We start from the raw sequence: 13,993 nt of genomic DNA, 5'->3' as shown, positions 1-13,993 counted from the left end.
TGCCTGGGAGTGCAATCTTCCCTAAGCTGATGGCTTGTCTTTTTTTTTTTTTTGGTAAAGTTTTTAAAAAGCTATCACAGCTAATACATTTGAAATCAGATACTGATCTTTAATTCCTGTTAAAACATTTGCCATCAATAAAAGCAAGCCCCCCCCCCCCCACGTCCCGGTCAATCATAAGAAAATGTAAGTAGATATGGGGTTCCAATAAACAACCTATTCACACACACATGCTCACTCGGAAGGAAACCCTTAGCATAAAAATGTTAAGAATCTGTAAGTCCGGTCCTTTTAACATATACTTTTTTTTATTAAATATGTAAAAAGATAAACACAAGTCAAGTTATTCACATATTCAGAGACAAAAAAACTATCCTACCATGCGACAATAGGGTAATGTAAAATGAATGTGATACATCTGAATAAGACTTTTTCATCTATGATGTCATTACTTATCTATTTATAATTAACAATACATTATGTTTACATTCCTTTCAGTTTACATTGAATATATAACAAAAGCTTTATGGTGTACTATTTAGTAAAAGTAATCTGAATGCATATTAAACCTTAACGGAATAATGGAAATACTCACCAGGGAAGGGAGGAGTTCTTGGTTCCCTTCTGGAGTTTACTTCTCTCTGGTCAACAAGGTGTTTGTCTGGTCTTTTTCTGCTTAGAAAGAAGACAGGCTCTCTCTCTGCCCCCTGCTTCAATCACTTCCTATCTGACACGAGCAGCGGAAGTGCTATCACCGGCCACAGCCGTGTGGCCAAGAATGAAGTCCGGCTTCTGCGAGGGCAGGCAGAGCCCACAAAGGGATGCTTCTCAGCCCAGCGTGAGGACGTGTGATGGGGGGAGGCCATGGAAGAAAGCGTGCCCTGGATGCCGAGATGGGAGGACGATGGGGTGCGGGCCTCGGGGATAAAGGAGCGGCCCTGGGGAAGGAGGTGGTCTGCACAGAAGCTGGGGTGCAGCCCAAGACGATGGAGAATCCTAGCTGTTCAAGATTCCCCCAAATATCCGTGATGTTGCATGCCACCCGGCACGATGGAAGAGGGGTCAGATGCGGACAGAAAGAGGGATGTGGAACTCTTCTCTAAATCCGTGAGGAGCTGGCCCTAAGACCTGGGATGGAGAATCAAGGACGACCACCTGGGAAAGGGAAGGTACCTGGCCAGTAGGTTTCCTAGCTGACAAGGCTGGGGCACTGGGGGGAGGCAGAGCAGCTGCAGCTGTCCCCCACGAGACTGAGGCAACTTCCGCCATCATCACACCCACCCCCATGCCGGCAATTCTGGCCACGGTCCACCAGGCACTGGGCATCACTGAGATGTCCCTGCCTAGCAACCACCGAAGCATGCTCCCCGTGGAGTTATTTACTGTGCCTCTTTACAAGAGCGATTTTTACAAAAGGAAGGTCCATACAAACGGCCGGGAGGGACCACACGGGTAAGCGTGCGGCCGAGCGTAGCACAACCACCACCTGCACCCAGGTGTGGAAGGATGTCACTGCCGAGAGCCAGGCTGTCCAGCCCGAGAGAAGGGAGCTGCCGCCGCGCAGAGCAGGCGGGAGAGAGAAGGAAGGGAAACCAAACACCACAGAACGTCTGTCCAGTTATGCACAGTGCGTTGTAATAACCTCACAAACACAAGCCATCGTGTTCACCGGTAACTCAAATACCACTTTGTTGCGAGAGATTTTTGGGAAGACTTCTTTTGGTGGCAAGCTCCAATGCTAGAATTTAGAATTAGTATGCCATCAATTAATAAAGAAATGTCAAAGCTTTCGGATACATATTTCAGAAATTTATTTTAAGCTTTTCAGTTAAGAGGCAAGTGGGGCGGGCACACTTGTTTGTTGTTCTTGCACCTGCTTGGTCAAATAACAAGTGAAGTACATCTAAAGTTAGGAAACCAAGTGAAATGAATGATCCAGGAAGGGATACCATCTGTCGGAGGAGTAAGAGAGGCAAAGATTTGGAAAGATACTAAGAAAATGTGCAAATATTAGTTAAAAAAATAAGGAATGCTTTTAATTCATTAATGTTTCCTCTATTTACGAATTGCCATGGTTATCAATGACAAGAAGGGCGGGAGTATTAACGAGGGAAATTCCTTATTCCCGAAGGTATGGGGAGTCATAGATTTTTTTTCTGTGCTGTCATTCCAGTGTTAACACCAGACGTCAGAATCCGGAGTCTCCCTTGGAATGATGCTCCTAGTAAGAAGGTCTTCACTTGGCAGCGAGCGTGCAGCACGGCGCAGAGCCCTGCCCCTCAGGGGCACACACCCTGAAGTCATTCTGGAGGAGGAGTCCCCTAGCGTGGAGGACAGGCTTTGGGCTGCAAGCCAGAGAGAGGCAGGAGGACCTGCACCTACGCAGACCCTCTCTGGACTGTAGGTAACTGATGACAGCTTTTGGGGAGAGTGGCTGCCCACCAAAGAGGACCCTGAGAAAGAAAAAAGCATGAAAACCCGGGTGGGGGAAGGGAGGGCAAGCAGTCGGGAGGGCGAAGTGGGGATGGTGGTGTCCTCGAGTGAATGTCTTTCGAAACTAACTGTGTGGCCGTCTGCCGTGCTCAGGGAGAAATACTGCTGGGCCCTGAAGTCCTAGTTTTGATTCCACTTTTTTTTTCCCTTTAGTGTTGGGAGCCGAGGGGGAACCTATGTCCCTATAAAACAAGTCACTGTCCTTATGGCTTTCATATCAAGGATCTCTTTCCCTTTGCTCCAATTTAGCATTTGACTAAATTTACGTTCAGAGGTTAGACTTGCAAACATCAAAGCACCACGAATGTGTGACATCTAGTGACACTGGTTGAGAAATGCCAATATAAATACCATATATCAAATTACCATCGTTTCACACCAGGATAAAAAGGGGGTGGTGGTGGGGTGGAGGGGAGAGTTGTTCCGGAAAGAAATGAGAAGAGCAGAATCAATCCCAAGCAGCCAAGTGGTGAAGTGGTAGGTATGTGACCCCGTGACCTCTCAGGCCGCCCAACGGCCGGCTGCTAACGGGTCTTGGCAAAGGAAATGGGAACCGAGCGCGGTGGCTGGCGGATGCAACAGTGCGTTGATGTTAACGGCAAACTGGGAACGACTGGTTTCTGTTGAGCTTGAGGCCACACGTTTCTCCAAAAGAAAAGTTCCCACGCACAGCTGAAGGCGCAAGGGGCCAGAACGCTTCAGTACTCTTCCTGCTGCTGGGGCTGCTGGTCGTGGACTTGGTCCTCGGCCTCGGCCTCTTCCGGATGGCCCTCCTGCCAGACAGGGGGAGAGGTTTCAGCTGGAACTACGGACTGGGTTGGAGGCCCCGCAGCGTCCAGAGCACCCCCTCTCCCCGGAGAGCGTGCGCGAGGCCTCCCTTAACAGCCAGGGCTCTCCCACTCCCCGAGCCGACGCACCCCCAGATGCCGCTGCTTCCCCGCTCCAAGGACTCGTCATTCTAGAACCCAGCGGTCAGGTGTGACGCACCTAACGTTCCTTCATGGGACACATTTCCACTTTCCTACCCTCATGAAAGAGTCGACCAAGGCACGGCCTCCAAAGCGTCATGACCACCCGGGAGAACCTGCTGTGGAAAGGCAGAGCCCTGGGCCACTGCGGGTGGCGGAGGGTCAGCCCCACCCTGCCGGCAGGCGATGGGACACTTCAGCTTCCTTTCCTGCCCTGTCACTCTTCTTACTGAAACAGACCCTGTGGGAGATCGGATACTCCTCAGCTGCGGAGACGCCCCCATCGGAGTCGTAAGGCAAGGGAGGTCGGCAGGGGGGTCAGCAGCCGTGGCTCAAGGACTTTGGGATGTCTGCTTTGGGTACCTAAGTACTTCAGGGAAAGGACGTGGAGGGTGGAGGTGTTCTAGAACCCTTTCATTCATTCGTCTAACCCCCGTGAGCACTGCTCCAGGGAGCATCAGCGCTGGCTGGCTGCATCCACAACCTCTGTAATGTTCTGACGCAGGAAGCAAGCGGCTCTTATCATCTGAGCCAAGGGAGTGCGCTCTGCTCACTGCTCCCTCAGGAACGCACGCCGGACCCACAGGAGTGCTGGCAGCCTCACACCGGCCACACTCACTCCTTTCTCAACCCCAGTCCCCCACCTGCCTTCCTGCCAGGTCTATGCCCTATAGCCCCGGGCCAGCCCAGCCCCCTAACCACAGTACGGTCTTCTCCCCTGAGCCCCAGTGTTGGCTTTCCCTGGGCCGGCAGCACTCGGTTTCCTCCTTGGCTACAAAACTTGGGCATGGAAGCTCGTGTGTCTCCAACACAGTGGTCTCAGGTTACTCAGGTCAGGGATGGGACCTCAGCCATCTGTGTCACACTTGCTTACTTCCCAGATTGGTACAGGTTGTGCTGAGAGGAAGAAACCCCGAGGACGCAGGAACAGATGCGCATGTTATTCAACCACCGTGTGCCTTAGTTTCCCCATCTCTACAATGGAGAATTGTAACAGGGGCACCCATTTAACAGTTTCCCAAGAACTTCCCTGAATTCAATAGAGTCGTCAAGGAATTCAAGAAGGTAAGGTGCCTACAATATTGGGCTGTTCATAACACTTATTGTGAGCTGCAAATATTTCATGGTGGGAGAACTCTTTGAAATATATTCTAGAAGTGGAAAGATTTTAAAAATGTAACCTTTTCTGTGACAACAGTAGAAAGGAACATCACACTGAAGACCCTGGTTCCAATCTAGCCCTATCCCTTACAGCTCAGGGTCCAGAGGCATAATGTTTAGTAACAGTCAGCTCTCCCCATGCCCAGGACCATCCCTCTTCCCATCCCCCAGAACTACTCCACTGCGATATGCCAAGGCCCAAGATCCTGCTCTGCCCACACTCTGCTGTCTTTGGGGCCCCTGCACTCCTTCATGGCTTAACCACATTTGATTCTGGCCTCAGAATGTCTGCCCCCCACCCCCCGGGGTAGTGGCCTGGCCTACAGCCTTGCATGAGGGATGAGGGTGGTCCTCGCTGCTCCGAAAGGGAGCACCTCAACCGACAGTGGCATTCCTAGGGGAGCAGGGGAGGATCTGTGGGCATGGTACAAGACCACGAAAGTCACTGCTCTCTCCCAGTGAGTGTTCTCCCTCTTGTCTAGGGGCGAAAAAGAAGTCTAGTGGTCATGGGTCTTTACCAGGAGTGGAAACTCAGGAACTCCCTGGTGTCCATTCTGCCACGTGTTCCTTCCTGAAGCCGCTCCCCTACCCTCGCCCCAGTGTCAATGACTCCTCTCAGCACCACGTCTTGGCTCCCGGCTCAGCTTTGGTCAGGCGATGCACCGCAGCCCTGAGTGGGGTCAGGGATGCTATTTCATCCATCACCCTAACTCTGTACTGCTAGTGGGGTACCTGCCTTTCCTCCTGCTGGGACTGCAGCAGGTTGCAAGTGTGCGTTCCTTACTTGTTTAGTGTGTGTTAGGGTGCACGGGAGGTCTTAGACCTGAGGATCTGTTTGACATTTTACAGATCACGTTTGCTTACAGCACAGTTGGGAGTTAACTGCGGGATAATGGGGTTGACCCAGGACTGAAAGTCAAAGACTTGGATAACGAGCTGTGGGACCAGGAACCCATGAGATCAGACCTCACCACCGGTCTCCCCTTCCCACTTGTCAAGCCAGGGGGCACTGCGGTCTGCAGCGGGCCAAGGGCAGCTCTCGCTGTGACGGCATCTGCCTGCAGGAACTGTGGACCCCAAGTCTTAACCAGGATAAAGACAAACCTCCCAGCTTATCAAGGGATTGCTAATGCTAGGGGTGCAGGTTAAGGCGGTGTGAAGGTCTGCAGAACAGATCTGGAAGGATGAGGCTGTTGGACTACGTATCACAGCCAAGTGCTCCCAGCTCACACTAGGCTGGGTAAGCTCCCAGGAAGAAAAATTTTCTGATGCCCTACATGAAAATGAACAACTGAAACCTGCGTGGAAGCGGAAGCCAGGCAAAACCTATGCCAGACAATGCCCTGGAGCACTACGGGCTAAATTCTAGTGTTTGCCTATCATCAGAGCTTTCTCAAGGTTTGGCTGTGAGTGAGCCTGTTAGAGTTCCTCATTCTCATGATCTCAGTGGAAAGAGAAGCAAGCTGGAAGCCCGTGGGAAGGCTCTTGCCTACCATAGGAGGAAAATGGGGGCAAGGAAGGAGCACGGTCAACGGTGGCTCCCGACTTCCTCGATGGGGGTGGGGGCACTCAGGAGGCCCTGACATAGGGCACTCAGTGGCCCCTCACTGAGGCAGTGGCTCTGTCCCCTTTCTGTCCACCCAAGCCTTAGTCCAATGACAGAAACACAGGCTCTTCCCCAGAGCTCTTGGTTGCGTGGGGAAGAATCTTTACGTCACTCAACAGTGACTTTTGTGACAGTGCCTTGGGAATTAAGTGCCTGTTTATGTAAGTAGGCGCACCTCAGCTGACAGACGGACAAGGCAGCAGCTAAGCAATGACTAAGTCCAGATACCTGTGGCCCCGAAGGGAAAAAGATCCTGAGGATGATAAAGAGGGGCCCGAGAAGGCTGTCTGGTGATCTGCTTTGGAAACTTCCATTAGGTTTCTACAACCATGAACTGAACCGCCCCTGTTTACTTCTGTACGCAAACTCCCATCTGGATTTCCACATCTTCCAAACATTCTATTCTAGGATTGTTTGACTCCCAAGAATCAAAGACCAGCCATCACCAAATAAAGACTTAAAGAATCCTCTCCGGCAAACACCTGTCCCCGAAACGCAACGCAACGTGGGGCACGTCTGTGTTTAACTGGAACAATAGGCACGGGGCAGAATCCCCCGAGGTCACGTTCAGAAGTCAGGAGCTCTCGCCCAGGGCCGGCCCTGCTGGCCGTGAGCCAGAGGTCAGGAATCTGTGTCGGCTCTGAGCTTGGAGGGCACCTGAGCGGGTCCTGGCACAAGGACTCCCTCTTGGGACAAGACCAGGCGTGAGGTGGCCGTCGGAAGGGTTCTCCTCCCGCCCACAGCACAGGGCTGGGACGCGCTGATGCTGCCCACTCCTTCCTCTGTCAGTGGGCCTGGTCCTTCAGAGGGGGTGCCATGGAGACTGGTTGGCTTTAGCCTCTAACAAGCAAGCAAGCACTTGGGCCGGTGCCGGCACACTAGAAATCAGTAAGTTTCCGCCGTCAGATCTGAAAACACTGAGACCCGTATTTTGTGAAGCCATCTCTGCCTCTGAGACCTGGACAGGGAACTTCTCAGGGCTTCAAGATCTACAGTCTGAGCCAATGATAACTGAGAAAGAAGCTTCAAAACAAAACAAAATCTGGGCTGGGGGAAGGGCATGAAAAATGTAGCGGGGAGGCCTCAAACCCTGGGCTCTTTTAGAAAATCTCATCTCTAGGATTTCAGATCTTACAAGGAGTAAACATTTCCCTGGTATTGGGCTGGAATAAGTCCTAAAGTAAACTTGCCGGTGACTTGTTCCCAGTGGGTAGAAGGGACAAACACAACTCACCCCCAGAGCCCTGGGAGGGGCCCCGGGGGGCCGGGTTCAACAGCCTCAGATGCTTCCACCAGCTGCAGCCTGGCCTAGGGAAGAGCTCGAAACCCCAGCCCAGACCCCTTATTCACACTCCCGGTCAGGCTCCCACTCCTGCCTTGCTGACCGGGCCCCTCACTCATCTCTCCCCCGCTTCCCTTCCTGCCCTTGAGTCTTGTTCCTCTGCTGTTCCTCACACCTGCTTTCCATCACCAGGATGGAATCCACATGCTGGGATTCCCCCTCCCACGTCCTCCCCCCCCCCCTCGCCCCTGAGAAGAAGCCCTGCTAGTCAGGTCCTCCCCAGAGAGGAGGCCGTCTTTTTTTTGTTGTTGTTCTTTTTAAAAATTTTTGTTTAAGATTTACATAATCTCTATGCCCAGCATGGACTTGCACTCATGACCCTGAGATCAACAGTTGCATGCTCTTCCGACTGAGTGAGCCAGACACCCCCAGAGGAGGCCTTCTAAAAATATTTTTCAGCTAAGGGCTGTTGCGTAGCGCTGGCCTGCACTGCCAGTGAGGAACCAAGACAACCAGCGCTGCAATAAAAACAGGCAGTTGTGAGGCTGATGGGGATGGGAAAAACATTTAGACGAATTCTTCCTCTAACCACACTCTGTTCTGTCAGGAAGAATCTTACACACATTCTTGCTGCTGCACTGCTCAGAGCTGAAAACCACTTGGTACCTGGCTCCATCAACCTATTTTTCTCAGTCAGTCCACCTCCTCTCCCCCCAGCCCTGGCCACTCATCTCTTCCCAGATGAATTCATGAATACACGTGGGTCAACAGATCACGATGATAGTGATACTTATTCTTCTGAGAATAACCAATGCACAGAGTCCTCATTCTCCGAGATCCCAGGGCCGCTGAAGGCCCACTGATCTCTGCGCCCTGACCAACGACATCGCTTTAGAACGCAGCAGTCAAGGGCTCTCCTCACACTCACGTGTTCGTCTGAAGCATAGAGGACTTCCATTAGTCGCTGCACGAGGTCATCGTTTTCCTGCCCGTGTTCTTGGCAGAGTAGCTCAATCTCTCTCAACTTGCCAAAGTAGAAATCTCTCTCCTTTTCCACACCTTCGAGGGCAAGTTTTAATGAATGTACCTGCAAGGGAGTGGGGGTAGAAGGAAAGAAAACCCAAAAAACAGTATAAGAAATGTGAGCAACTACACCTGCCTATATAGACGGGAAACAACAGATGTGCAATGGAGCTCGAGCCTCAGCCACATGTCAACTTCGCCAGCACGCCAGTCGTCCCCTCTGCCAACTGATGTTCATTCATAACCACTGTCGGACGGATTGTTCTACTCAACACGGTGGCATACGGGCTCCGAGCAAGTTTTCCTCCTTGCCTGCTAACATGGCGAGAGCACATCCTTCTCCTACCCTGTCCGTCCTCTGGAGGGAGGGGAGGCAGAGCAGAGAGGCTGAGCTGTGCTTAATTTAGATGTATCTTGAGGACCCTCCTTTCTTTGGAAGAGCCACCCTTCATTTTAGAGCCCTTCATAAATGTTCCCTGAGCATCCTAGAAAGATGCTTTCGATGGAGAAACGGGGTCCCAGTTACACAAGGACAACTGGGTGAGACAGAGCCTGGCTGAGTGGATCAGGTTTAAGTCCTCTGGTTCTGGCTCTGGGGACACTGTAGGGAGTGCAGGGGGAAGAAGATAAGGAAGCCCCGTGCCCTCAGGCAAACAGCCCTTCATTCCCTCTCCCCCCCCCCCCATGCTGATTCCAGGACCTTCCACTAGGGCTGTGTGGCCTCTCACAGTGGTGACAGAGATGGTGTAGGAAGGAGGCAACACCTGGGCTGAAAGAACACGGACACGGGCGTCAACAGCCTGGGCATCCAATCCTAAGTGGGCACATTGGCTATACACGGGCCCAAACCATCGCCCCGTGCCTGCTTCCTGGGAATCCTTTTCTTTCTTTCTTTTTTTTTTTTTTAAAGCCCCTGTGCGTTTAGATTTACGCGGACAATATCCTTTAGGAGGTAAATTAAATCTCTCGTGCTCCTCCTCAGGTGAAGTCTCACTCAGTGTACTAAAATCACCCTAACACAATTTCCAAAAATTACCTTTAGAAGGGGAAATTTTCTTCTCTAATAATTCTGGGCTTTTGTACATGCTATTGATCTGGCTGGAATTACTGATCCATCCGTCCCCTTTCTGCACACTGGGCCCAAGACTCAGCGATATGGCCCCTCAGAGCTCACCTCGCAGACCCCCTCACACGTGGCTCTCAAGGCCGCTGGGTCTCTCACTAGCTTTCCCTCTTACTTCTGATAAGATGGTTGGGTTATTTGTAAAACCTGAAGGCAACCAGCAGCCTTAAGTAGAGGAAGAAGAAAACTTCCCTTATTCCAGAAATCATTCCTTGTTATGAAATAAACCAACCCCCTCCCGAGGCTTGGCCACAGGGTCCCTCTGCAGCCCGTGGTGATGCCAGTAGATAGATCGTGGCACTTCAGGTGTCTGAGTCTGCCAGCTCTCCCCAGACGAGGCAAGGAGGGTCTCTGGATGCATCCAACCCGCGGAAACCAGGTTTGCTGCCTCTTGAGAGTGCTGTGGTCTGTACAGCATACAGGGGCTGGGGCTTCTGGAGAAACTTCCAGCCCAGGCTGGCCTCTGGTGTTCTCCAGATGCGCCGGGGAACGGAGGCACAGCTGTGAACATCCCCAATAAAGACCAACAGGGGCTGGAGTGTATGAGGACAGGTGAAGTGGCCAAGAAAAGTCCACGTTCACAGTCATAGTCCCAGAAGCTGATGCCAGGCTGAACCTGAGGTACTGCCGCAGAGGCCAAAGCGGTGGAAGGGACGCTGGGGACGGGCCCTGGAATATGTCAAGAAGAGACAAGAAGGGCAAGTCCTCTCCCCTCAATTCTCTCCCCTCCCTCTCAGCGTCCGCACAGCATGGGTCCTCCCAGCCCTGTTGCCCACGCCCCTGTGTCTCCCCTGGGCCAACCAGCGCCCACTCTCTAGCCCAGGGGTCCCTGAGCACGGCGGTGCCCCCCCCACCCCCACTGCCTGTCTGCTGACCCACGCTCCACACACAGTCCTCAGGATTTTAGTTATGTCACCTTCTCCCACTTTTTAAGAGAAAGAGAGAGAGCAGGGGTGCGGGAGGAGAGGAAGGGAGGATCTTGAGCAGGCTCCACGCCCAGCAGGAACCCAGCACAGGGCTCCATCTCCCCACCTTGAGATCAAGACCTGAGATGAAAGCGAGCCTGCGCTCAACAGATGAGCCACCCAGGCACCCCTCCCCTTTGGCTTTTGATTCGATTCTATCGCTGGAATTGTCATGGGAGACCGCCTGAAGAGAGGCAGGAGGCCAAGTAAATGAGAATTCTTCAAGTTTATGGCACTCATCACTTGCTCTATTACGACTGTAATTCACTCTTCAGCAGAGGCATCTCCACCCCGCCCTTCCTCGTCTTGGAGTCCTCTGTCCTCACACAGTGACGCCCTGTGGCTCCCCACCAGCATCAGCAAGGCCCCCCTGCAGGCTACCGGGACAGAAAACAGAGGGAGAAACAGGGCTATGGATCCGGAGTCAGTGCTCAGTGAACAGTTGGAAGAACGCTTACAATTTAGGGCGTGTGACCTTCCCTCCGAGGGGCTGCGTGGGGGTGAGGGAGGCGAATGGACATACCCCTCCTTGTTGAGCATGGGGCAGGCGGGGGCAGTAAAGCCCTTTGGAAGTACCAAAGGAATTATAAGACTGTTGGAAAGCTCCTCTCGCTCTTCTCCCTCTCCTCCCTAGAGTGACATTTCTGGATGAGAAGATGAGTTCTGGGTCTCTGGGGGATGGGAGGCTCTTTGAGTAACTGGACAGCTAATGGGAGCACGGAGCCTGCCCAAAGGAGAAGAAGGGAGTCTGTCTGGCTAAGGCCAAGTGGGAGAGGGGCAGGAAGGATCTTGAGGTTTCCATGTCATTATACTTTGGGTTGGAAGGTTGGAAACTTGGGTGTGGTAGAGACCACAGGGAGGAAAGAGATCGTGACAGAGTGAGAGGTAATAAAGATACCAAAAGAACTTGGATTCCTAAGGAGACAGGGTTATAAATCTAAAGCATCAGAGACCCAAGCCTGATTCTCTCTAGGTCTGCTCGGATCTGCTCGGAGCCTTGGGCATGTGGCCCACAGCTCACCGAGGCTGTCGCACCAGCCTTTTATTTGAGAAGAACCTACTATTGGAAATTCCATATGGGCTCAAGCTGAGAATCAACAGGTTGTTGGAACATTCCAGTTTCCAAATCAAAGTCGTACCCACTGGATGACTCTGGGGTTCACCATTTTCATTAAAGTGATCAGAATTGTAAGGACACGCCTAAGCAACCCCTGCTTTCAAACTAGACTCCTGATTGCAAATATACAGTTATCTCAGAACTGTTTCCAGACTCTTGCTGGCTCATCAGGAATCAGATTAATTACCAGGAATGGCCTGGCCACTCTTCTGGGAACAGCCTAAGAACCATGAATAAAGGCTCCTCTCCCAGTGGTGGGAACAGCCTGGATAAAGGACTCTTTCCTCACTCAGGTCGGGGGAGGTGTCTTCTGCAGGGAACCTTGTGCTCCCAGTGGTTTTATTACCTTTCGACTACATCTAATCTTAGGCAAAATTAGCTACTGGTAGGTAGACATCATAACTAAACTTTTATATTGAAAATTTCAATGATAGGAGAGCTAGATTTAGACAAAAAAAGAACATTTTTCAACTTAAAACACAACTGGGGCCTTACTAACCCCCAAATATTGGGCTTGGTGCTTCTGTGGCATCAAACTTCTACTGTTGTAGGAAGTGTTCTGTGTTCACTTTGCTGGCATAATCACCCACCTCAGACCACTGCTCTCAGTCCTACGAGGGAAGGGAAGGTCTAAGGTCTCTCTCTCACTGCCCATTATGTTATTAGCACCAAGCATGGGGTCTGTCCCAGAGGACAGGGTTGACAAATAGCTGCTGCCATATAAAGGAAGGAGAAAGAGTGAATGGTATCTAGATCGGCCGGAAGTGGGCAGAGAGGCCGTGGTCTAGCCTGGAGCTGGTGGCTGGGCCTTGTGGTGTGTGTGAGGGGGTGGAGCGAGACGTTGGCCTGTGGACCTGCATTTACGTGAGGCTGAGTCCTCTGTCCTTCTGTCTTAATGTACCACTTTGATTTCTGACTAACATCTTTTGTTCCTAGTGGGCCACTGATTTTATCTGCCTGAATTATTTTTTTTAAATCCCTACTTGCTTGAAACTACTGCCCCCGCTCCCTTACCTCAGACCTACAGGTGTTTGCTCCCTCCCTCCCCTCTCAGAGACCCAGCCAGGGCTGATGAGTTACCTGCTCATTAAGCTGTATGACCTGTGTTTCTAAATCTTTATCAGATTTGGATGCTGAGCTGCTGGACGAAGCCCTTTTGGCTGATGAGGGACGAGAAGGTGTGGATCCTGGCTTAGATGCTGGACTGGATTTAGCCGCACCTGAAAGTAAGCAGAACAGATTAAAAATATTGGCAACATTAAGGATGCTTTTTAGATCGCAAATGTACAATATAAAAGTTTATAAGAAAGTATAGAAGGTAGCCTCAGTGATCCTTCCGATCACAGGAGTAGCACACACACACTGAGAGAAAGTGCATACAGGGGCTCTGGAGTGGCTGTGGGTTAAGCATCTGGCTTTGGCTCAGGTCATGATCCCAGGGTCCCAGGATGGAGCTCAGTGTTGAGCTTCCTGCTCAGCAGGGAGCCTGCTTCTCCCTCTCCCTCTGCTCCCATTCATGCTCTCTCTCTCTCCCTCAAATAAATACAATCTTCTAAAAAAGGGAAAAAAAGTACACAAAAGTACGAAGACAGGGTCCACTTGGGCAAATTATTTAATATTTCTGAGCACTTTTTCCTTTCAGTATGAGATTCAGTTGTCCTTTCTCCCTCTGGAGAATAAGAACAACTCGTACTAAGAGATTTTAAGATTTTTTTTTTTAAGAGGAAATGTTCTTAGATAACCTTGAAGCACCACCATAATGGAGTTTCTAATGAACAAGAAAAAAGAGCTTATGATAGATTAACACTTTAGAAAAACTTCAGTACAAGGGCCTATTTTTGCCCTATTTCCTAGGTTTAGCCATTGATGGCATCTGGGAGCCATGACCTCTCCAGAGCAGCGTGTGCCCCTGTTCCATACGGCCTGGTGTCTGAGTTTTACTGGGACTGAGAGAGCTTCTTGAGAGGGGGTGGATTCCAAGGGAGGGCAGGGAAGGGACATGGTGGGACGCCTTCTTGTGTCAGGAAGCAAGGATGTGCTCACCATCTAATGTGAACAGGCACAAGGGCCAGTGGGAAAATGTCTCCAACTTAGCCACACTCGGGGCAGTTTTATATAGCAAGAGAATAATGACTCTAATGGACGGTGATGCATTCAATAAATATTCAATAAATAAAAATCTAGAAGAGAAGAAGGGGGAAGGGAGGGAGAGAGGATATGAAAATCTTTCTAGAACACGGACAGCTAGCAAATGC

The 13,993-nt window shown here is 51.2% G+C and overlaps 1 protein-coding gene across 3 annotated transcripts in view; it reads right to left on the bottom strand.

Moving 5' to 3' along the window:
* Positions 1 to 286: 286 nt before the first annotated feature.
* Positions 287 to 13,993, bottom strand: part of MAPRE2 (microtubule associated protein RP/EB family member 2) — a 156,269-nt gene continuing 142,562 nt past the window's right edge. For all 3 annotated transcript variants that reach the window (XM_046024941.1, XM_046024940.1, XM_046024939.1), the window contains 3 exons: positions 12,819 to 12,958; positions 8,439 to 8,597; positions 287 to 3,266 (listed from right to left, as the gene is read on the bottom strand). In XM_046024941.1, the coding sequence (XP_045880897.1) occupies positions 3,192 to 3,266; positions 8,439 to 8,597; positions 12,819 to 12,958 (374 nt within the window). In that variant the 3' untranslated portion in view covers positions 287 to 3,191. The remainder of the gene's footprint in view (positions 3,267 to 8,438; positions 8,598 to 12,818; positions 12,959 to 13,993) is intronic.

This window comes from Meles meles, chromosome 12 (genome assembly GCF_922984935.1).
Source record: "Meles meles chromosome 12, mMelMel3.1 paternal haplotype, whole genome shotgun sequence".
Classification (NCBI taxonomy): domain Eukaryota; kingdom Metazoa; phylum Chordata; class Mammalia; order Carnivora; family Mustelidae; genus Meles; species Meles meles.
Note: the sequence above shows the minus strand (reverse complement) of the source record. Positions and strands in the feature narration are given on the sequence as shown.